Source organism: Geotrypetes seraphini, chromosome 14 (assembly GCF_902459505.1).
Source record: "Geotrypetes seraphini chromosome 14, aGeoSer1.1, whole genome shotgun sequence".
In the NCBI taxonomy this organism is placed as follows: Eukaryota; Metazoa; Chordata; class Amphibia; order Gymnophiona; family Dermophiidae; genus Geotrypetes; species Geotrypetes seraphini.
This window is the reverse complement of record NC_047097.1, coordinates 8,063,478-8,090,937: the sequence shown is the minus strand read 5'-3', so window position 1 is coordinate 8,090,937 and position 27,460 is coordinate 8,063,478. Positions and strand designations below refer to the sequence as shown.

The window sequence follows — 27,460 nt, the reverse complement described above, 5'->3', positions numbered from 1 at the left end:
TCTGAAAAGGTTCTAGGTTCTGACGCGTTTCGCCAGAGGCTGTATCAAAGAGCCCATACTGCAGCGCTCAGATGAAACTCTGCTGGGCTGTGTGCGGCAGAGTTTCATCTGAGCGCTGCAGTATGGGCTCTTTGATCCAGCCTCTGGCGAAACGTGTCAGAACCTAGAACCTTTTCAGAACCCCTTACAGCCAACTTTTTAGATAAGTCACATTTTTTACTTTTTTGATTTCTGCATTTATGAAGTTTGCTGCAAATATAAAAAGTATACAAAAAAAATACTTACACTTTTAAGTGCTATGATTAGAGGTGATACCTTCAGATGCTCAATCTATGCGGGCTAGTCCCGCAGTCTGATAACAAATTCTCTGAGCACCAATGAATGTGTATAACTAGTGGTCTAAATCACCTGTGTTTTATCTATAAGTACTACTTTTAGGATTTATTTTTACTTAACCTTTAAGAAGGTACTGAAAGATTTAGGGGGAAGACAGAAAGGTGTAAATGTACCATTGGAAGAAGTAAAATCTTAGGAAGGAGATAATAGAAAACCAGTAACAGGAAGGAGAAATGCCTGTCATATAATGCTGCAGAATTTTATTCTGTTAATAAAGTATCATAGCAAATGACGCTAGATAGAGATCAGCATGGCCTATTCCATCTGCCCAGAAGGGTAATAAGGGTTGCCCCTGCTGTGCTGTGAAGGTTACATCCGCCAGGCTTTTGTTTTTAGGGTTGTACCTGCCACTGCCTGCAGATTACCCACTCTATGCCTTTTTGAGGCATGAAAGTCATTTAAGTTTTGCTCTTCTTGCTATAGATAGCTCATCTGTGTTCATCTTACACCTTTTTGAATTCTGTCACTGTTTTGTCCTCACCACCTTCCTCAGAAAAAGCATTCCAAGCATCCATCACCTTTTCTGTGAAAAAGCATTTCCTGATGTTAGTACAAGGGTTTTTCTCTTACCTTCACAAAGTGCTATGCAATTTAAATTTCGACTCTGTAAGAACCGGGACTGGATGGAACGAGTCTGTGGAGAAAGAAAAAGTGAGCCAAGAACACACACTTCTGTCTCATGTTCCAAGCTGCAACTCACAACATCTTAAGCCACGAAGAACAACTGACTGCAACCGTTAGCTGGAATTGACTCATTTCTGGCCTTATTCCTAAACTAGTCTTTAAGCCCGTTACATTAACGGGTGCTAGAATAGATGTGTGTTTCTATCTTTCTTTCTTTCTCTCTCTCTCTCTTTCCTCGGCTGTCCACTACCACCCCTTCGCTGCTCCCCCTGTTCAGCAATAGGCCTTTTCCCTTACTTTTACCCCCCCCCCCATCCAGCAGCACCTCTTACCTGATCCCCCTGTCCAGCAGTAGGCCTTCTCCTATCCCTGCTCCCCCTGTCCAGAATCCGCTAGCCCAGGCAGCCTTGGGCCATTATCGAAGTGGGCTGACCTAGCAAATGCCCTGCGGCTGCTGCATTTGCTGGTCAGGGGGTGAGAAGAGGCATCCTGGCAGCCACACCGCCGCTGAAATTGCCATCACAAGCTGGTCCACCCGCCGCAAGTCACCCCACGCGCCAGAAATGGAATTTGGCATGGAAGGACACAGCACGGTGGCAGGGATCACAAAACCCTAAGTGCGCTTGCGCGCTTAGGGTTTTATTATAGAGGATAATTCAAATAAATTTAGCAATGATTAACAACAGTAGATAGATAGTGCTGGAAACCTCACCTAAACTCTTATCCACACTCTTATCACATCTTGCCTAAATTACTACAACTTGCTTCTCACAGGTCTCCCATTAAACCATCTCTCTTCCCTTCAATCCATTCAAATTCAGCTGCATGACTTATATTCGGCCAGTGTCGCTGTGCTCACATTACCCTTCTCTTCAAGTCACTTCATTGGCTTCCTCTCTATTTCCACATACAGTTCAAACTCCTCTAATTGACTTGCAAGTGCATTCGTTCTGCAGCTCCTCAGTAGCTCTCCTCCCCAGAAACTCCGTTCATCAGTAAGTCTCTCTTATCTGTATCCTTTCTCCTCTACTGCCAACTCCAGACTCCGTCCCTTCTATCTTGCTGCACCATATGCCTGGAACAGACTGCCTGAGTCAAGCTTCGTCGCTGGCAGTATTCAAATCTAGGCTAAAAGCCCACTTTTTCAAAGCTGCTTTTTTATCATTCCCTCTGTAAAAAATTCCCCAACTCCTACTTGTCCTCTTTGTCTATTTTAATTAGATTGTAAGTTTTATCGAGCATGGATTGTCTCTTACATGTTTAATGTACAGCGCTGTGTACATCTAGCAGCCCTATAGAAGTGATAAGCAGTAGTAGTAGTAGTCATTTATATACAGAACAATCATGAGTCAATCAGCAGAAGTGGAAACTTGCCACACATTACTTCCCAGTGTGCTTCAAGTACTACACGGCCCAGCTGGATCCTGCGCCTGTTCCTCCTGAGTTCCCTCTTTCTGAGACTGACAGCTAGAATACTGGCTGTCCTGAAGGGTTAAACAAGCTGCTTTGGAGGATCCAGCATCGTGACTGTCCTGTAATCGAGCCCAGCAGGTGTGAAGCCAGGCGTGTTATCCCTGCCACCTTTTATTTTGGTGATGATCCCAGCAATCCCTCCAGCAGGCCCGTTACCTGGGGTATGGTGTTCATTCGATTGTATCTCTGAACCAGCTCATCCTTGGAGGGCATCCTGTGCTGTCCTTTCCCCATTCCTGTCAGAAAAATAAAACAGATTTAGAAAAATTAAATCTCACCTTTCCCTCCAAACCTTCCCCCGGCATTTCTAAACCGATGGCATTTATCATCAGGGGAAGAGGTCACATCACCTCACTCCTGTGATTAATGTTTTTCAGTCCTTTGAATGTCTCCTTCATAAATATCAGAAAGCCACATGAGCAAGTGGTAATATAAAAGACATCATGAGAACTGAACAGGACAGGCAGCTCTTACAGTTATATTTAATTTCCAAGTTGCATCACTTTAAAGAGATTCATGGCATTAACTTCCAATTGAAAGAGTTTCCATACCATTGATCAGCAACACTGCTCAAAGCTAAACTAATTCTAATGGTGGCTGGTCAGAAGATAAGATCAATCACTAGCCTATACACCAGGGGTGCCCATACTTTTTGGGCTTGCGAGCTACTTTTAAAATGGCCAAGTCAAAATGATCTACCAACAATAAAATTTTTTAAAAACACAAAGCACACTGTATGCAGAGAAAATGTTAATTATCATTTATATTTGGGGGGGGGGGATTTTCAAAGAGGTCAAGGCAGATGACTTTAAAATATGCAATGTCACCTCAGTAACAACTATACAAAAATAGACAAATATACCTCCCTGCCCTTTTACTAAACTGAAATAGCATTTTTTAGCACAGGGAGCTGAGCTGAATGCCCTGTGCTGCTCCTGAAGCTCATAGGCTCCATGTGCTAAAAACTGCTATTGTGGTTTAGTAAAAGGGGGTCATAGTGCAAAATATAGACAGGTAAATTTAAAATAAAATAATTTTTTCTACCTTTGCTGTCTGGTGATTTCATGAGTCTCTGGTTGAACTTCCTTCTTCTGACTTTAAATCCAATATTTCTTTCTTTCTGTCTCCTGCATGCTTCCTCTCCTCCAGACCTCATTCCATTCCCCAACCAACATCTCTCTCTGTTCCTCCATGAGTCCAACTTTTTCTTCCTCTCCCCCTGCCCCCTCCCCTTTCTTTGTCTCTCCCTGCCCCCTCCCCTTTCTTTCTCTCTCCCTGCCCCCCTTTCTTTCTCCCTGCCCCCCTTTCTTTCTTTTTTCTTTCTGTCTTTCTTTCTCTCTCCCTGCCCCCTTTCTTTCTGTCTGTCTTTATTTCTCCTTACCTCCACCCCAAGCCACCACCGATTTCTCCTTGCTTCCCCAACACCAGGCCAGGTGCGTACAAGTGCCGACCCACAGCCTTCCTCCCCAAGGTCTCGTTCTAATGTCAGAGAGGAAGTTCCAGGCCAGCCAGGCACCTGGCCTGGCGTCAGGGAAGCAGGGAGAATAGAATGCAATCTACTGGTCGATCGCAATCAACCTTTTGGGCACCCCTGCTATAGACATATCATATCTCCATTAATCACCATGAGACCAGTAGTCAAATAGTTTAGGCTCTAATTAATATTCTGAGTTGGCCTCTTTGAAAATATACTAGGGCTGAGTACCTAAATGTATACTCCTAATTTCACTAAACTCTTAAATATAGGAGCATAAAAGCTGGGTGGAAATAAGGGCGGATTTTGGGTGAGGTAAAAAAAAGCAGTTTAGCACTAATTTTCAACACCAGGCACCTAATTTGGGGTTATAAATATAGGCAAATGAATGGTGGTTCTGCACATAACCTTTAGGGGAGAGTGTAGCACAGTGGTTAAATCTACAGACTCAGCACCCTGAGGTTGTGGGTTCAAACCCACACTACTCCTTGTGAACTTGGGCAAGTCACTTAATAGCCCCATTGCCTCAGGTACATTAGACTGCGAGCCCGTCGGGACAGACAGGGAAAAAAATACCCGAATAAATTCATGTAAACTGTCCTGAGCTCCAATGGGAGAACAGTATAGAAAACTGAATAAATAAATAGTGTGAAAAGTTTCAGCCTCTGATAACCAGAGCTGGTAGTCTGATGTCATAATGCCTCATTGCCAGCCTTATCAGTGATGTCACAATGGCTTCATTGTCCTATACTTGTCCCACTTCTACTACATTTTGATTTCTAGTGGTGCAGTGGTTAAAGCTACAGACTCAGCACTCTGAGGTGGTAGGTTCAACTCCACACTGCTCCTTGTGAGCCTGGGCAAATCACTTAATCCCCCCATTGCCCCAGGTACATTAGATAGATTGTGTACCCACCAGGAAAAATGCTTGAATACCTGAATAAATTCATGTAAATTATTCAGAGCTTCCCTGGGAGAATGGTTTAGAAAATGAAATAAATAGGAACATAAATGTAAGTGAATTTTTAGCTGAAAACTTAGGTCCCAATATTCAAAATCACTTATCCGAATAACAGCAGCCGCTATACAGGTAAGTGCCCTGTGAATTTTCAGCAGCATAATGTGGTTAGTGAAACTAAAAATTCTTAAGGACCACCTTGGCAATAACCAGATAATGTTTAAAAAAAAAAAAAAGCAATTCCTAAAGAAGAATCAGTAAATATAATCCAAAATATGAACTCCTTACTAACCCTCCCTTTTATAAAGCTGCGGTAGCCGCTGCCACGTGGCATATGCTCCCACGCTCATGAAATCCCCATGGGCGTTGAAGCGATTACCACAGCAGCAGCCGCTATCAAAGCTTTGTAAAAGGAGCCTTAAATGAATGAAAGGGACTCTGAAAAGACTAAGAAGTCAGCATAAAGCTTGGACAGAGCTGGAGATTTTAAGCTATGTGGACATTTTGGACGTTTGCACTGTTCTTTCATTTTGGCCACAATTTGAAAATAGCGGTGATGTTCGGAAAAAAAATACATGGGAGCACAAATTTGCACGTTGGCATTTTATCAAGGGAGATTACTTATGATGTAATAATCTAACCCACTATTCAAAGCTATAGACTCTGTATAATAGTGTGTTTTGCTGACCAGTGGCAGCTGCCTTTAAGTTTCTGAAATGTTCTCTTTTTTTTTTTTTCAAAACAATTAGTCTTTTCAGTGATCTTCTTTCATTCATTTTGTAAGGAGTTCATATTTTCCTGTATTTGTTATAAATCAGTTTCAGGTTTGTTACCAGGTTATCTTGTGTCTCATTTTTCTTTGAGTCACACCAAAAAGACCACACGTAGAGTGCGCTTGTTTTCATATCCCTCCATAAAATCCTGTCGTTATAAGAAGTTCCTTGAGAGAACTCTTTCATTTCAAGCCGCTAAACTGAATGTATGGCTTGGAAAAATGATGTTAGAGGTCTCTTCCTATCTTGATTTTAGAAAATTGTTAAAGACTCAAATCTTTGAAAGGCTGGTATCTTAATGCATTCTGCTTCATTTTTTCAATCAAGTTCCTTATATTCAACTTGATGTGTTTTATCTGTTCTATGTATTACTTCTTTCCCTGCCATTATATTGTAAATGCTTTCTGTCTTTATCTGCTTTTAAATCCATTATTCTAATTTGTATTGTATCTGTATTCCTTGTATTAGCTCACCTTTTTGTGAACCGCCTAGAACTTTTTTGATATGGCGGTATATAAGAATAAAATTATTATTATTCTTTGAGATTCTGTATGGAATGTTGCTACTCTTTGGGATTCTAGAATCTTGTTACTCTCTGGGATTCCGGAATCTTGATAGGCTGCTATCTTAATGCATTCTGCTTCATTTTCTCAATCAAGTTCCTTATATTCAACTTGAGGTATTTTATCTGTTCTATGAATTACTTCTTTCCCTGCCATTCCGGTATTTTCTGCATTATCTGTCTTTATCTGTTTTTAAGTCCATTATTCTAATTTGTATTTTATCTGTATCCCATTTATTAGCTCACATTGTTGTGAACCGCCTAGAACTTTTTCAGTAAGGCGGTATATAAGAATAAAATTATTATTATTATACTAGTATTTAAACCCGTTACATTAACGGGTGCTAGATTTCTCCCTTACCCAATGTCTCCCTTCTCCTCCCCACCCGCCATCCCACCTTTCAAACTGTTATTTAAAGTCGGCGACAGCAACAGCAGCCAAGTCCCTCTGGTCGGGAGCGTTCACTCTACCCCTCCTGACGCGACTTCCTTTTTCATGCCTGACAATTTGAAGGTAGGATCGTGCGGGATGCTGGACCGGGGTGGTGGATTGAGAGCCAGAGTCCCCGCCGCGTCTTTAAACTTTTGTGGCTAAAGCCGTCTCTCACTTTGACTGATTGCAGTAGCGCTGTATGGAGTGGGGGCTGTGGCTGACGGGAGTTATGAGGTCATCTGTTGTGGGAGGTCGGTATCACACTGAGGAGGCGAAGGAATCGTCCAAGCAGGGGCAGATCTTCTGAGAGGAGGGGATTGTTAAATTGGGTCTGAATAGGAGCAGTAAATATTTAGCGCAGCAGTTCAGTTTTTAAGTTTAAAGTTGCTGCGGCGGCTCCTTGGACGATCCCCGCCTGCATCGGCAGCCTTCTCCGAAGCAGGTGCGGCTTGTGAGAGGAGTCCCCGCCGCATCTTTAAACTTTAAAATGCACTTCGGCCGAGTGTGAAATGTAACGGAGCCGGTAAGACCGCACATCGTCTGGCCGCCACGGACTTACTGATCAAGAGAAGAAACGGAAAAACGGCACTACCGGTTGAAGTTTATTTTTTAAGTTTAAAGGTGCTGCGGCGGCTCCTCTCTCAATCGCTGCCTGTGTCGGAAGCCTTCTCCGACGCAGGTGCGGCTCATGAGAGGAGCCGCCGCAGTGGCTTTAAACTTTAAAATAAACTTCGGCCGGTAGTGCCGTTTTTTCGTTGATGGAGGTCTGGGAGTGCAGGGAGGCCAGCAAATTTGTCTGCCCAGCGTTTTCCGATTTGTCTGGCGGCCACTGTCAAAGGTAAGCGCGCATACCCACTCCTGCCAGCCACAGACCTACTGATCACAGATCAGAGATCACGGAAGCACGCAGGTAAGAGTGCGCATGCGCGGCTAGGGTTTTATCATATAGGATTTTGGATTATACTAACCAGATAGTGCCAGTGGGGAATAAGAGTGGAGCCTGACTCTAAGAAAAACTATCAAACCTAAAGTAGTTAAATATTGTCATTCTAAGCAATTTGAATGGCTAGGAGAGGCCTCCCCCCTCCATATTCGCAGGTTTAGGACTCACGATTTTGGTTATTCTTGAGTTTCTAAATCCTGACCCATCCCCACCTCCAAGACCTCTCCACACCTTACTTAGGGTCGACAGACCCACCCCTGCCTCCTTCCCACACCTTACTTTTAAAGCCTGATGATCTAGCAATGAAGCGGGGCAGGAGAGATCTTCCTACACTCCTGTCCCATGCAGAGCCGCAAATAAAAATGGCTGCCATGAGTTCCCATGGTCGGAACTGATGCAGCAGAGAAAAGGCCCTGCTGGGGCTAACCAGCTCGGCGGCCACCACTACATCGTTGGATGAGTGAAGGAGGAAGGGGGTTGTCAGGACCGGCTCTACTGCTTCAGGATTGCAGGGAGGGAGGGAGATTTGTAACTGCTGCTGATGCCCCTGGGGCTGGCAGGAGGGGAGGTTATTCAAACAGTAGCATCACTTTGGACATTGTCTTAGAAGCGCGGGAGACCCTTTTTTTTTTTTTTTTGCTGACAATTTTTTTTGCTGATTGGTTGAGAGTGCCAGTTAATTAAATGCCAGTTAGCTGAGATTCTACTATAGTTGGTTTCCCATGGTGTGGGGAAATGGGTGCAGGGGGTGGGTATGACGAGCAAGTAGGAGAGAATAGTAGAAAAAGAGAAAGAAGGGGTGAAAAAAATGAGTGAGGGAGTGAAAATGAAGCTGCAAGAGAGACCATGAGGCCAGATAGAATGGAGGCGTGTGAGTGTGTCATATTTATCACCCCCTATTCTAAATGGTTTTGACTATTCTCCTCTGTGGCCTCTATCTTTATTTCTTTCAGGCCAATATTGAGCCACCACAGTCAGCACAATTTTTTTTTAAACACCAGCTGCATCAAAAAATATCCAGATATTCACCACCACTAACTGGGTAGTGGCTGGTGCTAAAAATGCACAAAAGCAATCAGTGCCAGAACTTATCCATATAGTGGCAATATTCAATCTTTTGTCCGGATAGCTTAGGAAAACCTTTTATATGTCCTAAGTCATCTGGATAGCAGAATGAATATTGCCACTATCCAGATCAGTTCCAAGACTGCCTATACTTCGCTCTGGATCTATCTATATGATGCAGAGGAAGTCTGTAAGGATATCCAGAGGCACTGTCCGGATAAAACAGAGGCAGTCTATAAGGATATACCGAGACACTGTCCGGAGAGGCAGTCTGTAAGGACCTTCAGAGGCATTGGGCAGATAATGCAGAGCACTCTGTAAGGATATTCAAAGGCACTGGTCAGATAGTGCTGCTGAATGTCCCAGTCGGCAGCATTTATCCTGATTGCAGGCAGTTATCCGGATAAGTGCTTTTGAATACTGACCCATTATTTTTCATCTGTTTTATTTCGCCTTGTCAACTGAGCTCAAAACGGGATGAAAGGAGCCAGAAATATAATCCAGTACATAAACCATAGTTAAGATGGAGCTTGACCTTCTTTTTCTGTGGAATATGCTCCTTTTCTGTGATTTGTGGAGGTCTGCTTTCTACCTCAAATCCATCACATCAGCCTTTTCTTTCTTTTTCTTCCTGAAAGTTCATTCTGCTTTCCTCTAGCCTCTGGAAGCCATGTATTATTTTGATAGCCCTCTTCTAAATGCCAACATTTTATATAACCAGATTGCGCTTTTTTTCAAGCCCTCTAGTACAAATCTTTCTGAAATCATCACAACTTGGACTGCTTAATGACCAACCAGACTTTTTTAAGATTCATAAATGTTATTTTCCAATTCATTCTTCCAGATGAATCATTCTGGATGCCGCATAAAGATACAAGACTATGATATACACCTAAGTATTAAGGATTCCCCTGGTAAGATGGTGAGATGGATGAATATAATGGAGCAAACTCTTACCTGAATATCCAAAGGAAATACTGGAGATGGGACTAAGATAGATTCCTTTCCCATAGGCTGCTCCATGCAGCTTGCAGGAAAACAGCATAGTGAGCAATACAAGTACAGCAAGGACTTGAATGGAAGATTAGGTACTTACCTTGATAATCTTCTTTCTAGTAGAAAGGCATATGAGTTTTGACCAATGAGTTGTGTATCTTCACTTGCGAGTTTTGGTGTAGTTCTCATATATATTTTGACTCCTCCTCCTGTGCTCCAGCTCTGCCCTCTTCAGTTCGTACCAAAGCATTAGAGAGTTAACCTCTGAAGCAACGTCAAAGGTAGAAAGGGTACAGGAACATCTACCACCTTCTATTAGAAGCATTCCTACCTTCATGAATTTTAAGAGGTTAATTAATTTCCCAGTGTGGTGTAAACTAGTAATATCCTTGTTTGAGAAGCACATTTGTTTGTTTGGGTTTTTTTTTGGGGGGGTAAGTGTGCTCTTTCCTATTATTTATGATGGATTTCCTTTCCGTTTCCTACATTTTTAGATTGTAAACCACATAGATCACCTGGACTTGTGATACAATAAGTATAAAAATACATAAATAAAAATTCCAGAATCAGTCATAGTCTATTCTTTTAGAAATAACACAAATAGTTAAACAAATATAACTGATAAACCGGGTGGCTTTTCCAAACCAAGTCACCTACTCTGCTGTGGAAAGATATATTGCACAAAATATATAGCAGGGACATCTTACCTGCCTTATGTCAACTCCTGAAGAGGCACTTACCTGACGCTGTGGACGCATTCAAACGATTCCCAAGGAAATATCAAAGACCAGATAGAACCACCTCAAATTCAAGGTAAATAAAGGTAGGCGACTAAATAGAAACTGACAGAAAACTGAGAGAGCGGGCTGTCAAGACTCATATGCCTTTCTACTACAAAGAAGATTATCAAGGCAAGTACCTAATCTTTCATTCCAGTGCAAAAGGCATGAGTCTTTACCAATGGGATGTACCAAAGCAGTCCCTGTAGCCTAGGGCAGAACCTCTGATCCTGAAGTCAAAACGGAGTATCCAAAGGCCACATCCTCCCAAACTGATTTTAAGATTGTAATTCTGGACATTGTCTCCATTTCTTATTGATGTTTAACTGCAATGAACTTTGTTGAGGTATTTGCAGTATATATTGTACTCCTATTGTAGTGAGTCCTAGTGGAGACAGCCTCTCAGATCCAATGAGATATGGAAGCCTTAGACACTAGCTGTCCCAGGCAACCATGATTCATGAAAACAAAGAGATGATCTGAGAAACGGAATGGATTTAACACCTCTAGGTAATGCAGCAGAATCCTGTGGACATCAAGCTGAGATAGAGCCTTGTCTCGTTTCTTCGAATCTGAGGCTAGAATGCTGGTAAACTCACCTCTTCATTGACATGGAATGCGGAAACAATCTTTGGTAAAAAATCATGGCACCATGTGTAGGGAAACTCCCGCCTCGGTGAAACAAAAGAAAGGATTCCAGCATGATAGGGTTTGAAGCTCCAAAATAGAGAATGACACGGGGATAGTGGTCACCGCAGTAAATCCACAGTAATGGGGACATTTGCAACTGGTTTACTGCAGGAATGGGGACAAGACCTTTCACCGCCCCATGGAAGCGATGAAAAGTCTTGCTTCTGTGGTTAAAAAATTGCACCTGTGTAATACTCAGCATATCCTCCCCAGCTACTCTTGGGCCTATTTTACCTTCAGGAGCCAGCCATGCCACAATGAAGACAAAAGGAACCCAAAACCAAAGCCTGAGACCAATGTGATTTGAAGAATAAATTTACCAGACAATAAAAGGTAGAAGAAAAAATTATTTTATATTTTGTGATTAGAATATTTCAGATTTTAAATATGTATCCTACTAGAACTGGTATTAGACATAACTGGGAACTGCAAAGCCCAGGCTGTACTTCTTTAGCTTCCAGCTGGCTTAGGGCTCTCTCTCTGACCAGGAGGCAATTGCCCTATTGCTCTCCCCTAACACTATTCCTGCCATGTGTAACTGAAATGTTCTGTCAGCTTGATTTTACTATGTAGCATTCTGTAGTAATTTGGTTTGTTCAGTTTTCACAATAGTGGAGGGGATATTTGTGAAAGGGAGGGGAGACAGGGGTTTTGTTGATCCTTGCTCTGTATTGTTTATGTTTATAAAATGACAGTTGTACAGAATAGTCTCTTTTTATACTTTAATAAAATAAGTAACTATTCGAGGCTTGTGTGGGTGGGATCTAACAGTTTGCAGGGCGGGGACTGAGCTTGCGGGGATGGGGCAGGGGCAGGGACGGGGACTGAGCTCATGGGGTCGAGTGATAAATTTTTCCCCATGTCATTCTCTACTCCAAAACTCTCCTCACTGAGGATATAGCTACGAGAAATACTATTTTTATTGTCAGATCCCTAATCTACAAATAAGAACATAAGAATTGCCGCTGCTGGGTCAGACCAGTGGTCCATCGTGCCCAGCCCTCCAGACCAGCACTCCAACTGAGACCAGTACGTTCTGGTTCAGCAGGAACCTGTCCAGCTTTGTCTTGAATCCCTGGAGGATGTTCTCCCATATAACAGACTCCAGAAGAGCGTTCCAGTTCTCTACCACTCTCTGGGTGAACTTCCTTACGTTTGTACGGAATCAATCTCCTTTTAACTTTAGAGAGTGCCCTCTCGTTCTCCCTACCTTGGAGAGGGTGAACAACCTATCTTTATCTACTAAGTCTGTTCCCTTCAGTATCTTGAATGTTTTGATCATGTCCCCTCTCAGTCACCTCTTTTCAAGGGAGAAGAGGCCCAGTTTCACTAATCTTTCACTGAACGGTAACTCCTCCAGCCCCTTAACCATTTTAGTCACTCTTCTCTGGACCCTTTCGAATAGTACCGTATGCTTCTTCATGTACGGCGACCAGTGCTGGACGCAGTACTCCAGGTGAGGGCGCACCATGGCCCAGTATAGCGGCATGATAACCTTTTCTGATCTGTTCATGATCCCCTTCTTAATCATTCCTAGCATTTTGTTTGCCTTTTACGCCACCACCGCACATTGCACTGACGGCTTCATCAACTTGTCGACCAGTACTCCCAAGTCTCTTTCCTGGGGGGTCTCTCCAAGTATTGCCCCGGACATCCTGTATTCGTGTATGAGATTTTTGTTACCAACATGCATCACGTTAAACTTATCCACGTTGAACCTCATTTGCCATGTTGCTGCCCATTTCTCGAGCATGGTTATGTCACGTTGCAGATCTTCGCAGTCCCCCTGCGTCTTCACTACTCTGAATAACTTCGTATCATCCGCAAATTTAATCACCTCGCTCATCATACCAATTTCCAGATCATTTATAAATATGTTGAAGTGCACGGGTCCAATCACCGGGCCCTGCGGCACCCCACTGGTGATGCTCTTCCAGTCCGAGTATTGTCCATTTACCCCCCCCCCCCCCCCCACACACACACACACACTCTCTGTTTCCTATCCACCAGCCAGTTTTTAATCCATGTGAGTATTTCACCCTTGATTCCATAGCTCGCAATTTTCCAAAGTAGCGGTTCATGCGGAACCTTGTCGAACACCTTCTGAAAATCCAGATATACAATGTTGACCGGGTCACCCTTGTCAATCCGCCTGTTTACTCATTCGAAGAAGTGCAGCAAGTTTGTCAAGCAAGATCTTCCTTTGCTGGCTGGTCCTCATCAGATCGTGTCTGTCAAGGTGATCAATGATGCGGTACCGAGGTCAGACTCAGTCTGTAGTTTCCCGGATCTCCCCTTGAACCTTTTTTGAAGATCGGCATAACATTCGCCACCTTCCAGTCTTCCAGAATCCTGATTTGATCGACAGATTGGCTATTAGCTGAAGCAGTTCAGCTATAGTCCCTTTCAGTTCCTTGATAACCCTCGGATGGATGTCATCCGATCCCAGGAATTTATCGCTCTTAAGCCTATCAATCTGCCTGTATACTTCTAGACTGACCGTCAACCCTGTCAGTTTCCCGTCTTCGTTTCCAGCATATAGCCTCTCGGGTTCCGGTATGTTGTGTGTATCCTCCTCTGTAAATACAGATGCAAAAAATGTGTTCAGTTTGTTGGCAATGGCTTTGTCCTCCTTTAGCACTTCCTTTATTCCATGGTCATCCAACGGTCCCACCGCTTCCTTCGCGGGTCGTTTCCCCTTAATATATCGAAAGAACAGCTTGAAGTTTTTCGCCTCCTTGGCTGTTTTTTCCTCGTAGTCTCTTTTGGCCCCTTTTACCACCTTATGGCACCTGCATTGATGCTGCTTGTGCTTTTTCCAGTTTTCATCCGTTTTTGACCTTTTCCATTTCTTAAATGAAATCTTCTTGTCTCTGATCGCTTCCTTCACCGCTACAGTGAGCCATGCCGATTCTTTGTTCTTTTCCCTCTTGGATCCCTTGTTGATACACGGTATATATAGATTTTGCGCCTCAGTGACTGTGTCCTTAAAAAGGGATCATGCTTGCTCTAGCGTTTTAACAGTGCTTATCCTCTTCTTAATCTTCTTCCCCACCATGAGTCTCATCCCTTCGTAATTCCTTTTTCGGAAGTTCAGTGCTATAGCCATCATTCTGGATCGATGTTTCGCCCCTGCATTCAGGTTGAAGCGGATGATATTGTGATCACTGGTTCCCAGCGTCCCCTCTACTTCTACACTTTGCGCCGGTCCTCGTAGTCCATTTAGAATTAAGTCCAGAATTGTATTTCCTCTCATATTTTCCTCGACAAGTTGTTCCAGGAAGTAATCACCTACAGCATCCAGGAACTTGGTCTCCCTACCACAGCCGGAGGCGCCTAGGTTCCAATCTATCCCTGGATAGTTGAAGTCATAGAAACATAGAAACATAGAAAGATGACGGCAGAAAAGGGCCAAGGCCCACCAAGTCTGCCCACTCCATAGACCCCCCCCTTAATACTATACAATGTTTTACCCTGACCCACTTAGGGATCCCACATGGGCGTCCCATTTATTCTTAAAATCTGGCACGCTGCTGGCCTCGATCACCTGTACTGGAAGCTTGTTCCATTGATCAATCACTCGCTCCGTGAAGAAATACTTTCTGGTGTCGCCGTGAAATTTTCCGCCCTTGAGTTTGAGCGGGTGCCCCCTTGTGGTTGAGGGGCCTCTGAGAAGGAAAATGTTATCTTCCACTTCTATACGTCCGGTGACGTATTTAAACGTCTCAATCATGTCTCCCCTCTCCCTGCGTTCCTCGAGAGTGTAGAGCTGCAAATTGTTTAGTCTTGCCTCGTACGAGAGACCTTTAAGCCCTGAGACCATTCTGGTGGCCATCCTTTGGACCGACTCGACCCTCTGCATGTCTTTGCGATAATGTGGCCTCCAGAATTGCACGCAGTATTCCAGATGAGGTCTCACCATGGTCCTGTATAATGGCATTATGACTGCAGGCTTTCTGCTGACGAAACTTCTACGGATGCAACCCAGCATCTATCTTGCCCTTGAGGAAGCCTTCTCCACCTGATTGGCAGATTTCATGTCTGCACTAATGATTACTCCTAAATCTCGTTCTGCTGTAGTGCTGGTCATGGTCTCCCCGTTCAAGGTATAAGTTCTGCATGGGTTTCTGCTACCCAGGTGCATGACCTTACACTTTCCAGCATTGAAGCCCAGCTGCCAGGTTGAGGACCAGCATTCCAATGTACGCAGGTCCTGCGCCATAATATCTTGTAGATTGTCCTCGCTTACCATATTACATAGTTTGGCGGCGTCGGCGAATAATGTTACTTTACCTTGAAGCCCTTGAGTCAGATCTCCTATGAATATGTTGAAGAGGAGTGGACCCAAGACCGAGCCCTGCGGCACCCCGCTGGTCACCTCCGATGTCTCAGAGAAAGTACCGTTAACCATCACCCTCTGAAGTCTGCCACTCAGCCAATCATTGACCCATGCCGTCAGAGTCTCTCCTAACCCCATCGATTTCATCTTGTTTAACAGTCTGCGGTGTGGGACGCTGTCAAAAGCTTTACTGAAGTCCAGGTACACTATGTCTAGTGAATCTCCTTCGTCCAGTCTTTTTGTTACCCAGTCAAAGAAGTTGATGAGGTTTGATTGGCAGGACCTACCCTTGGTGAATCCATGTTGATTGGGGTCCCGTAGATTCCCTTCGTCCAAGACCGTGTCCAATTGGCGTTTGATCAGTGTTTCCATGAGTTTGCATACTATCGATGTCAGACTCACCGGTCTGTAATTTGCAGCCTCTGTCCTGCAACCCTTTTTGTGTAGAGGAACGACGTTAGCTGTTTTCCAGTCCAAGGGGACTGTCCCTATACTCAGTGAGAGATTGAAGAGCACGGCTAACGGTTCTGCCAGGACATCACCTAACTCCCTGAGCACTCTGGGGTGCAGATTGTCCGGTCCCATGGCTTTGTCCACCTTGAGTTTTGTTAGCTCAAGGTAAACCCCGCTGGGTGTGAATTTAAAATTCCGAAACGGATCTTTTGTGTTTGACTGTGGCTTCAATTGAGGGCCGGACCCTGGCGCCTCGCAGGTGAAGACCGAGCAGAAGTATTCGTTTAGTAGTTCGGCCTTTTCTGGATCCGATTCTGCGTAATTCCCGTCCGTTTTTTTCAGGCGTACTATCCCGTTTGTGTTTTTTTTCCTGTCACTGATATACCGGAAAAAGGATTTGTCCCCTTTCTTAATGTTGTTTGCTAGAGTTTCTTCCACTCGAAGTTTGGCCTCCCTGACTGCCGTTTTGACCTCTGTGGACTTGATCCTGTGTAGCAGTTGATCTTCGCTTTTCCCCGTGCGTTTGAAGGAAGCAAATGTGTTTTTCTTCTCCTTAACGAGACGTGAGATCTCTGCGGTGAACCACTGGGGTTTGTCTTTTCTTCGCCGTTTGTGTGATGATTTTATGTAACGGCCGGTTGCCTCGTGTATGACAGATTTCAGGGATGACCACATATCCTCCACATTCCCTGTCTCAGTTTGGACCTGGAGCGCCTGATGGACGAAGACTCCCATGCGTGCAAAGTCCGTTCCTCGGAAGTTGAGTACCTTTGTTTTAGTGTTTGATCTATGGAAACCTTTCCTCAGGTGGAACCATACCATGTTATGATCGCTGGAGGCTAGCTTATCTCCCACGAAGACTTCTGAGACGCTTTCCCCATTGGTGAGTACTAGGTCAAGGATCGTTTGGGCCCTAGTGGGCTCCATTACCATTTGATTGAGGCGTGCTCCTCTTATGGAGGCTAATAGCCTCTTGCTGCCGCTGGTTGTTGCTGAAGGTGTGCTCCAGTCTACGTCCGGCATATTGAAGTCTCCCATTAGTACAACGTCCCCCCGTCCATGATAATTGCATTGCCTCCCTTGCAGTTGCGTTTAATTTCATCCATCATGCTTGATTGGTTCATAAGGAGCTTTGCATAAGAAACTTAATACCAAGTTAAGGTTTCTCTCTGGGAAAGGCCACCTCAGGGGTGGCTGTAGTCTTGCTATCCCTTTCAAGAATCTGGAGACATCTGGATGGAAAGCTAATCCACCCAATCACTAAAGGAGAACAAGGCTGCCACCTCTACTCTAAGGGAGCTGACTGCGAGGCTTTTCTCTAAACCACTCTGTAAGAAGGGCAAAACTGCTGGGAGCGGAGCTTGAAAGGGATCTAAGTCCCCTTTGATATACAAATCTCGGAAGGTATGCCATGCCTTTGAATACGCCAACATTGTAGCTGGTTTCTTATAACAAAGAAGGGTAATGATCCCTACATCCGAGTAATCTTTGCAAATTAACTATACGCATACAAGAGCCATGCTGTAAGACCAAAGCATTTTGGGACTTTCATGGTCACTAGACCCTGGAAAAGGAGACCCAGATGTACTGGCAGCTGGAGAATCTGATCTCTCATTAGGCATACCAGGTCCACATACCACAGCCAGCATGGCCAGTCCAGAGCAATCAAAATGACCAGCCCCAGAAGATAAGCAACTTTCCTTATTATCCTGACAATCATTGGCCATGGAGGGAAGATGTACAGGAGACCTGCTTATTGTCAGGTTTTAACTAAAGCGCCCACCCCAGCACTTCTTGGCTCATATCAACGGCTGCAGAAGTGAGCCACCTTTTTGCTGCTGGCCAACGCCATAAGGTCAAATGTGGAAGGATCCCAATGATGCACTATCCTATCAAAAGCCTTCTGGGACAGGGACCATTCTCCTGGGTCCAGGGTCTGCCTGCTGAGAAAGTACACCTGGACATTTTCCATACCTGCTACGTGTGCTGCCAACAGAGCCTGAAAGTGAGTCTCTTAACGGGGTACTCTTGGTATCCCCTTATCTATTGACACTGTGGGAAGTTGCTTGAGAAGACCCCAACAGCTTTCCCCTATACTGTTGGACACCACGACTACAAGGCCACGCAAATCACTCTCAGTTCCAACCTGTTGATGGACCATTTCTTCTGCATTTTTTACCACTGCCCTTGGACTGGGCGGTCGTTGCAATGATCACCCCCAGCAAAAGAGGCTGGCATCTGTTGTCAGAATTATCCAACATAGGATTCATAACAGAACTCCCTTTGTCAAGGAATTCGGTCATAGCTACCGCTGTAGGCTTTTGTATGCTTCAAACAGCCAGGGTAACTGCATCTGAAGCAGGTCCTTCTGGGGTGACTACCTGGATAGAAGGGAAGCCTGGAGAGGCCTCAAGTAGGCCTTTGCCCAGGGAACCAACTCAATGGAGGCTACTACTTACCCCATGACCTGCAGCTACTGCCATGCAGACAGGGCTGAGAGTACCAGCAAGGTTGAATCTGTCCGCAGAGCATCAGCCTGTGAAGGTCAGGAAGGAAAATTCGATCCTTTGCCTTGTTGAAGGGCACTCCCAGTTATTCCAGAGTCTGTGTCAGCTCTAAATGACTCTTTCTGGAATTGATCACCCAGCCTAATCCCTGTAACAACTGGACTACTTGAGCCATTGCTCGATTGCAGGCATTCTTGGATAGAGCTCAGATCAACCAATCGTCTAGGTAAGAATGGACTTTGTCCCTCCTTTCATAGGTATGCCACCACCGCTACCATCACCTTGGTGAATGTGCATAGTGCTATAGCCAGCCCGAAGGGGAAAGCTTTGAACTGAAAATGCTGGCCAAGCCCGTGAAACCTCAGGAACTTTTTGTGTGGTGGAAAGATCAGAAAATGGAGATAGGCCTCCATTAAATCTAGCAAGGCAAGAGACTCTCCTGGTCCTACCGAGGCTATCACTGAGAAGACTGTCTCCATTCAGAATCCTGGGATCCTGAGAGCTGAACTTACTGACTTGAAGTCCAGAATGGGCCTCTAGTCATCTGAATCTTTCTCAGGCATGATGAAGTATATGTAGTATCTGCCCAAGCCCGATTCTACTTCTGGCACTTGCTCAACTGCCCCTAAGGCCAGGAGGTGCTATACCCAAACCCTCTCATGTCTGTCCAAGTGGCCACAGAGTGAGTAGACAAAGAACTCCGGAAGAATGTAGGTGAACTCCAACTTGTAGCACCTTTCAGATAATGTCCAGCACCCGCTGGTCCAAATAGATTGCTACTCGGATCTCCCAATGTTCAGCAAGACACCCCCTACTCCAGGTGAGTTGCTTATGAGCCTGGCATCATTGTGTTTTCTTAGCTCCTCTTGTTGGACACTGAGCCTTTCCTTATGGGCATCTGGTTCCCTGGACCTCTCTGTCTGGAGTCCAAGAATGCTCTCTGTGCGAAAGCTCCACTGAAGCTCCACCTTAAGCATTGGGAACCTCAAAAGGAACCATGACTAAATCCCCAAAGTTAGAGGTTGACTATCTGGAAGAGATTTAGACTAACGATCTGCCATGCAGACCATGAGATCATCTAGCAATTTATCCTAAAATTTTGACCCAAGATTTACAAAGGGCCGCAATGGGTAGAGAAGAGAGTTTGAGATATTCCAAGTCTCTTACTCTCTCTTCCCTCCCCAAGATCTAGCTACTCTCCCCCTTTTTCATCCCTCCAACTCCTCGCAGGTCTCTGCACCTCTCTTCCTTCCCTCCCCCTCCTCCCAACCCATGGCCAAGGTTCCCTCTCCTTTGTGGGCCCCGACCATTTAATTTCCCTCACAACCCCATGATCCCCCTCCCCCCCTGGGCCTCAGGAACCTGGTGGTCCAGTGGGGGTCTTCATGGCAGAAGCATGGCCCTCTCACTCCTGCCTCCATGCAGCTGCCGTATAAAATGGCTGCCATGACCTTTCGCAGGTTGCTGACCACTGGTCTAGACCTTTATCAAACAGTATCTGTCCCTTAAAGGACAAGGGGCTCAAAGTGATATTAGAGGCCAAGTCTCCCGCCCACTGCCTGATCCAGAGCATTCTCTGGGCAGACACAGACGGACCCTAAAGAAGTTATACAGAGCATCAGTTACATAATCCACTCCTTCCAGAATAAACTGGGAGTAGGCATCTTCCTTCTCTGAGGAATTCTAACACAACACTGTATGGCACACTCATGTCACGAAGGATGCAGCCACTGCCACTTTCAAACCTACTGTAAAAACCTCAAACAGCTGTTTGAGGACCAAATCTACTCTGCAGTCCTGAGAATCTTTAAAGACCATTCCTCCCTCACTGGATAGAGAGGTGCATCTGGTGACCTGTGCCATTAAGGAATCTATCTTTGATAGAAACATAGAAATAGACGGCAGATAAGGGCCACGGCCCATCTATTCTGCCCACCCCAATGACCCTCCCCTACCTTTCTCTGTGAATAGATCCCACACGTCTATCCCATTTGGCCTTAAAATCAGGCACGCTGCTGGCCTCAATAACCTGAAGTGGAAGACTATTCCAGCGATCAACCACCCTTTCAGTGAAAAAGAATTTCCTGGTGTCCCCGTGCAGTTTCCCACCCCTGATTTTCCACGGATGCCCCCTTGTTGCCGCGGGACCCTTGAAAAAGAAGATATCTTCTTCCACCTCGATGCGGCCCGTGAGATACTTGAATGTCTCGATCATGTCACCCCTCTCTCTGCGTTCCTCGAGTGAGTACAGCTGCAACTTATCCAGCCATTCCTCATACGGGAGATCCTTGAGTCCCGAGACCATCCGGGTGGCCATTCTCTGGACCGACTCCAGTCTCAGGACATCCTTACGGTAATGCGGCCTCTGGAATTGCACACAGTATTCCAGGTGGGGCCTCACCATGGATCTATACAATGGCATAATGACTTCAGGCTTACGGCTGACGAAACTCCTGCATATGCAACCTATGATTTGCCTTGCTTTGGATGAAGCTTGCTCCACTTGTTGGCAGTCTTCATGTTCTCACTGACGATCACCCCTAAGTCTCGTTCTGCTTCAGTTCTTGTTAGGATCTCGCCATTAAGGGTGTAAGTCTTGCATGGATTTTGGCTGTCCAGGTGCATGACTTTGCATTTTTTGGCATTGAAGCTGAGTTGCCAGGACCTAGACCAGCGCTCCAGTAGGAGTAGGTCATGCATCATGTTGTCGGACATTGAATTTATGTCTGTTGTGCTTTTGCCCATTACATTGCTTAGTTTGGCGTCATCGGCGAATAATGTTATTTTACCTCACAGCCCTTCTGCTAAGTCTCTTATAAAGATGTTGAATAGGATCGGGCCCAGGACCGAGCCCTGCAGCACTCCACTGATTATCTCCGTCATTTCGAAGGGGGTGCCGTTCACCACTACCCTCTGAAGCCTACCTCCAAGTCAGTTCCCAACCCATTTCGTCAATGTGTCGCCCAATCCTATAGAACTTATCTTGCTCAGCAACCTGCGGTGTGGTACGCTATCGAATGCTTTACTGAAGTCCAGGTATACGATGTCCAGGGACTCCCCAACATCCAGCTTCCTCGTCACCCAGTCAAAGAAGCTGATCAGGTTGGATTGGCAGGATCTCCCCTTAGTAAATCCATGTTGACGGGGATCCCATAGATTCTCCTCGTTCAGGATCGTATCCAATTGGCGTTTGATTAGAGTTTCCATTAGTTTGCACACTATTGATGTGAGACTCACCGATCTGTAGTTTGCTGTCTCCATCTTGGAGCCTTTCTTGTGGAGTGGAATGACGTTAGCCGTCTTCCAGTCCAACGGGACGTTACCCGTACTAAGTGAGAGATTGAAGAGCGCGGATAGCGGTTCCGCCAAGACATCACACAACTCCCTGAGCACCCTGGGGTGTAGGTTGTCAGGCCCCATTGCCTTGTTAACCTTAAGCTTTGACAGCTCGCAGTAGACACCGCTGGGTGTAAACTCGAAATTACTAAACGGGTCATCTGCTTCAACCCTTGTCTGTAGCTGAGGGCCGAGTCCTGGCGCCTCGCGGGTGAAGACTGAGCAGAAGTATTCATTTAACAGTTGGGCTTTTTCCGAGTCCGCTTCTACATAGTCTCCGTCTGGTTTCCTAAGACGTACTATCCCACCTGAGTTCTTATTTCTGTCACTGATATACCTGAAGAAGGATTTATCTCCTTTCTGGATGTTCTTCGCAAGAGACTCCTCCATGTGGAATTTGGAGGAGTCCAGGGCTAGCAGATATAATCTGGACATAATCCTGGACACCCGCAGGGGACTTTCCAGGGCATCCCACTGCTCCGAAAGCATAGTAGTTAAGTCCAGATGGGAGAGAAAACAGTCTTACTTGGCTTTAGAACTGCTCATAACAGCAGCAAGCTCAGGACAAATGTCAGGAAATTCTATTTCACACAGCGAGTGGTGAACGCTTGGAATGCTCTCCCAGAGGAGGTGGTGACGGAGACTACCATTCTGGGTTTCAAGCGTGAGTTGGATGCACACCTCCTTGCAAATCACATTGAGGGATATGGGTAATCAGGGTCTCCATCTGGGAGCACCTGGCTTGGCCTCCGCGTGTGCGGGTCGCCAGAATAGATGGACCTAAAGTCTGATCCGGTGAAGGCGTTTCTAGTAAAGTATTGGGGTTTAAGAAGGGATTGGGCAACTTTCTGAAGAAAACGGGATAAAAGAGTACGGATAGAGGACTTCTACACAGGTCCTGGACCTGATGCCGTGTGCGGACTGCTGGGCATGATGGACCTCTGGTCTGACCCAGCGGAGGCAATGCTTATGTGCTTATGTGCTTATAACAGATCTTTGAGCAACACTCTCAGCGACTCAGAGAAAACATCCATCAAAGCTGCTGGTTTGAAAACCCGACCCACTGCCAAGTCGTCCCCTTGGTTTTAGGGACAACAGGAACTCAAGAGCCTGGAAGCCTGTATTCTCACCCCCAGAATCCTCTTGGTCAGGGAGCAACAGCATTTCATCCAACTCCCAATCCACTCCACTCCATCTCCCTCCAACTGCTCCACCATCTCCCTAGGCTGAACTGCTATTGGAGGGGAAGCATGCTGAGTTGAAAGAACCTGCTCATTGAAAGTAGGATGCCCACCTGAAGTGCTATATGGCCCCTGGTGTCCCATATTGGCATTGAAAACAACAAAAGTGGAACAAGAGTTCCTGGGCTACACAGTTGTAAAATTCAAAAGTGTATTGGTATAGAAAGTCTTCAAAATAGACAGTATATATGTGAGCACAGGAACTCTTGTTCCACTTTCGTTGTTTTGGATTCATCATCTTTGCCTTGGAGCATAAGTCATTGTGCTTTCATTTTGTGGTTGCCCATACAGGACTCAAACATTAGCTGGACAAATTTGGGGGTAAACCCCAGGTTAGACTGTTAGCAACCTCCTGCCCTCTTGGCCCGGATCCAGGCTCCATATGCCTGCATTTCGCAGAATAGGCAGATGCGCTATCTGATGGAGTTATAAAGAAATAATTGCCAGAAAAAACACATTCTTGGTTCTCAGAGGTCGTCAGGTGGTCAGAGTGGGCTGCACTCTCAGCACTTGCCCTCCCCCCACCCCTTTCGTTCTCTGTGGCACATGGTGCATGAATGCTCCTCAGGTACCGGATCAGGCACAATTCTGACATAATATCATGATCAGATGACCAGATGATTCCATCCTTCTTGTTTCTGTAAGAAAACAAGAAGTTTCTGAAACAAACAGAGGCTTTTAAAATTGGCCCAATGAATCCAAGATGGTCGCCGCGGCAGCATATGGACACCAAAAAACATCCCCAAACTGCTAAATCTCAAAATAAATTCTGGCCCCAGAAACCTCAAAAAGGCACTTTTGTAGACCCCCCTGACAAGCCCCTTAGAGATTAATGGGAAGTATTCACGGTGCAGCAGGTGATGTGCCTCTCAACTCAGAAGCGGGTTGGTAATGGTGGAAACTTTACTGCCTCAAACAAGCTAAAAAAAAAAGTGCCAAAATTCAAAAGGGCACTGCTTGTTTCTTCTGGCAGCAACTTAGACTGGGTTAGAGCCCAAATCCCTGGAACCCCACAGTTCTATCCTTTTTAGCAGGGGATGCAGCTGGCACCAGATAAAGTCCTCCGAACTGACATTGGAGTCAGACAGCCTGAGCTCAAGCTCCAAGCGTCTTTATCATAGGAGAGGCAAGCAATGCTTCGAGGAGGATGGTCCCCGAGCTACTGTAAAGATAAAGCAGGTCAGCCAAGTAGGTGCCCTGCGACAGGGTCTCCCTCCTGGCTACAGACTACAACTCGGGTATGTCTGTCTCTCTACCAAGGCAGAGCTGACCCAGGAGTGCTGGGTACCTCTAAAGCACCAGAGCCTCAAAGTGGTCAGAGTAAAAACTAAAATCAAAATGCAGAGCACAAGACACCTTCAACTCGCGTGTATAAATTAGAACTGAGAAGGGCAGAGCTGGAGCACAGGAGGAGGGGTTAGAAATGTAGATGAAAAGTTCTACACCAAAACTTGCAAGTAAAGATACACAACCCACTGGTCAAGACTTGTATGCCTTTTGCACTAGAGGCACCATTACTGCATCTATCCTACACTAACTGGAGTACAATCACAGCACTTAATCTGTCAAAGTGAGCATTCCCCAAGGGGTATGGCGAAATATCTGGAAGAGAGAGGAATGGGATGCAGCTAAACCAAAAAAAAAAAAAATCTCAGGAAGGACATACAAAACTCCTAAAACTAATGAATTATGCCCTATTGGAAACCATAGGAGGGACCTACCTAGACACTACCAGGTCTACCCACTGCACTCATACAAAAACCCACTCATTCACTTAACACACAACAAGAAAAAAAAGGAAAAAAGTGGAGAAAAAGCCTCAGTTCATCTTCATATGGCAAAAAAACTCCACTTATAAACAACTATTAAGCAAGGTCCAAAATGTATCAGTTCACTCAGCAGTGAGAAGCACTGTAGTAGCCCTCGTAGGAACCACCTCAAAAAAACACTAGCACGCCAAATTACAAAACTTCAAAAAAATGTGAGTAAACCAAGCAGCACATATATGAGTCTCAAACACAGTTAATGGTGAACAGGAAAAAACAAACACTTAGCTGCAGACGGTGTCCAGGGTGTTTTCCATGCATCCAAAAAGTGCAAGACTGTCTGGCCCCGCAGCCACTCTTTCCCGACGGGGAAACCTCCGTTTCGCTGAGCTGCGTCAGGGGAATGATTCCAGCCTACTCCGCCAGCAACTGTAGAGGCTCTCCAAGTGCTCCAACTGCTCCTGTGGATGTGTGTGGATGTGAGCAGTTTCCCCGTCGGGAAAGAGTGGCTGCGGGGCCTGGCAGGCTTGCACTTTTTGGATGCATGGAAGACAGCCTGGACACCGTCTGCAGCTAAGTGTGTGTTTGTGTTTTCCTGCTCACCATTGACTGTGTTTGAGACTCATATATGTGCTGCTTGCTTTACTCACATTTTTTGAAGTTTTGTTATTTGGCGTGCTAGAATTTTTTCTGAGGTGGCTCCTACGAGGGCTACTATAGTGTTTCTCACTGCTGAGTGAACTGATACATTTTGGACCTTGCTTAATGGTTGTTTATAAGTGGAGTTTTTTTGCCATATGAAGATGAACTGAGGCTTTTTCTCCACTTTTTTTCTTGTTGTTTGTGTGTCAAGTGAATGAGTGGGTCTTTGTATGAGTGCAGTGGGTAGACCTGGAAGTGTCTAGGTAGGTCCCTCCTATGGTTTCCAGTTGGATGCAGCTAAACCCCCCATCAGGCAACACACAACAAGCTACCCATTGAAAGCCAAATATGAGAAAAAAAATTTAAAAACCACATACAGGGAGTACTTCCAGGAAACAATGTTTAAAGTGGGACCACCTATCGTCATACATCTAATATATAATATATAATATAATAACATATATAGCACTAACAACACTGAAACATTAATATTTCAATCAATAAAACACATATGTCAAAATTTTTACATAATTTTAAAAAATATGCATGTAGTGCAGTGGCTGCCACTGTGGGTAATCATTCAGTTTAGGTCTGGCTGCCACACTCACTGTGCTCTCCCTCTGCCCCTCCACTATACGGATAGTTTCAAGCAGTGGTGTAGCCATGAGGCCGAGGCCCGCCCCCCACCCGTGCTATCTTGAACAGTGTATTCAGTGCTTGATATACTCCTGTTTTTGTGCAACAGGTCACAGCGGTTAACAGAATAAACAGCAGGAAGTCAGTGCAGTGCTCCAGTCGTTGATTCTGGCACTTCTGTGCATGCTCAGTTCATGCGAAGAAGTGCTGGTGTCGAAGGCTGGAGCAGCCTGCTCTGGCAGCAAATATCTTCGGCCGGCGGGACTTAACATCTCCGCCAGTAAAGGTATGATGGGGGGGGGGGGGTGTAGCGGCAGTGGGAGTGGTGCTGGAAGAAAATGCTTGGCCCCCCAAAATCAAGTTTGGTTTCAATTTTAGATATATTTTCTATATAATGGCTGAAAATAAACAGATGGGGAAGTCATGCATTGGTCAGCCAATGGCCCAACATTGTGAACTGACTCCACTGGAATTTAGAAATATCCAGCATATTAACTGCAAAGCCAATATCAAAGTACCTCCCCTCGTACAACTTCCTTCAGCCTTTTGAGAACCATGTGATGTTTACAGCATGGCCCTAAGCAGCACATTTGCATATCACTGCCACTAGCATTGGTTTCTTATCTAGATGGGTAGTTGGCAACCTTTAGCATAAGTTGCTTAGTTCCTTACTTGCAATTTTGTGTATGATGCGTTGACTAACCCATTGCGCAGGATGGAATGCCAGTTCTCAATGTGAGATCCACTGATAAGACAGAAAAAGGGAATGTATTTCATCAGTACAGTTCACAGCATTCATTTTAGCCACCATTTCTAGTCATATAACTCCGATTCACTTGCATCTTCAAGTCAAACCTATAGTTCTAGCTGAGAGGAATATATAATTAATGTATATCAGCACTAGGATTATCTTGCTATCAAATGCATTCATTATTGTACATCTTATCTTGCAACCATGTCAACAAAACATTCATCTAATCTGTCATATTCCATGTGAATATGTGACCTAATGGTTAGAGTAATGAACTGGAAACCAAGAAAGCCAGGGTTTAAATCCCATTTCTCCCACTTAGATATGTAACATCACCCTCCATTGCCACAGGTACAAACACAGATTATAAGGTCCCAGGAGAAGTGAAATACCTATTGTACCTGAAATATAACTCATCTTGAACTTGGGTTTGGAACAGCAAGTAATTAAATTCAAGCTCCTCCTTCATCCAAAATCTATTTCTCTCAGCTTCCAGTTTCTCATCACACTACCACTACATTCACTTCTATATTTCCAGGTCATCAACTCACTGTTCACTTCCCCTAAACCATTCCCTTGCCAGATACATCAACAAAACATTCAGCTCACCTACGTCTTCCAGT

At 45.1% G+C, this 27,460-nt stretch overlaps 1 protein-coding gene across 11 annotated transcripts in view; it reads right to left on the bottom strand.

Moving 5' to 3' along the window:
• PARP6 (poly(ADP-ribose) polymerase family member 6) overlaps positions 1 to 27,460 on the bottom strand; it is a 145,437-nt gene that overhangs the window by 16,107 nt on the left and 101,870 nt on the right. For 10 of the 11 annotated variants that reach the window (XR_004536952.1, XR_004536949.1, XR_004536953.1 and 7 more), the window contains 3 exons: positions 26,759 to 26,831; positions 2,650 to 2,729; positions 967 to 1,030 (listed from right to left, as the gene is read on the bottom strand). Coding sequence is in view for 1 of the 11 variants with exons in the window: in XM_033920209.1 (XP_033776100.1) it covers positions 967 to 1,030; positions 2,650 to 2,729; positions 9,659 to 9,728; positions 26,759 to 26,831 (287 nt within the window). In the remaining 10 variants the exon portion in view is untranslated. Of the gene's footprint in view, positions 1 to 966; positions 1,031 to 2,649; positions 2,730 to 9,658; positions 9,729 to 26,758; positions 26,832 to 27,460 lie in introns of all 11 variants that reach the window. The other variant, XM_033920209.1, reaches the window with a different exon arrangement.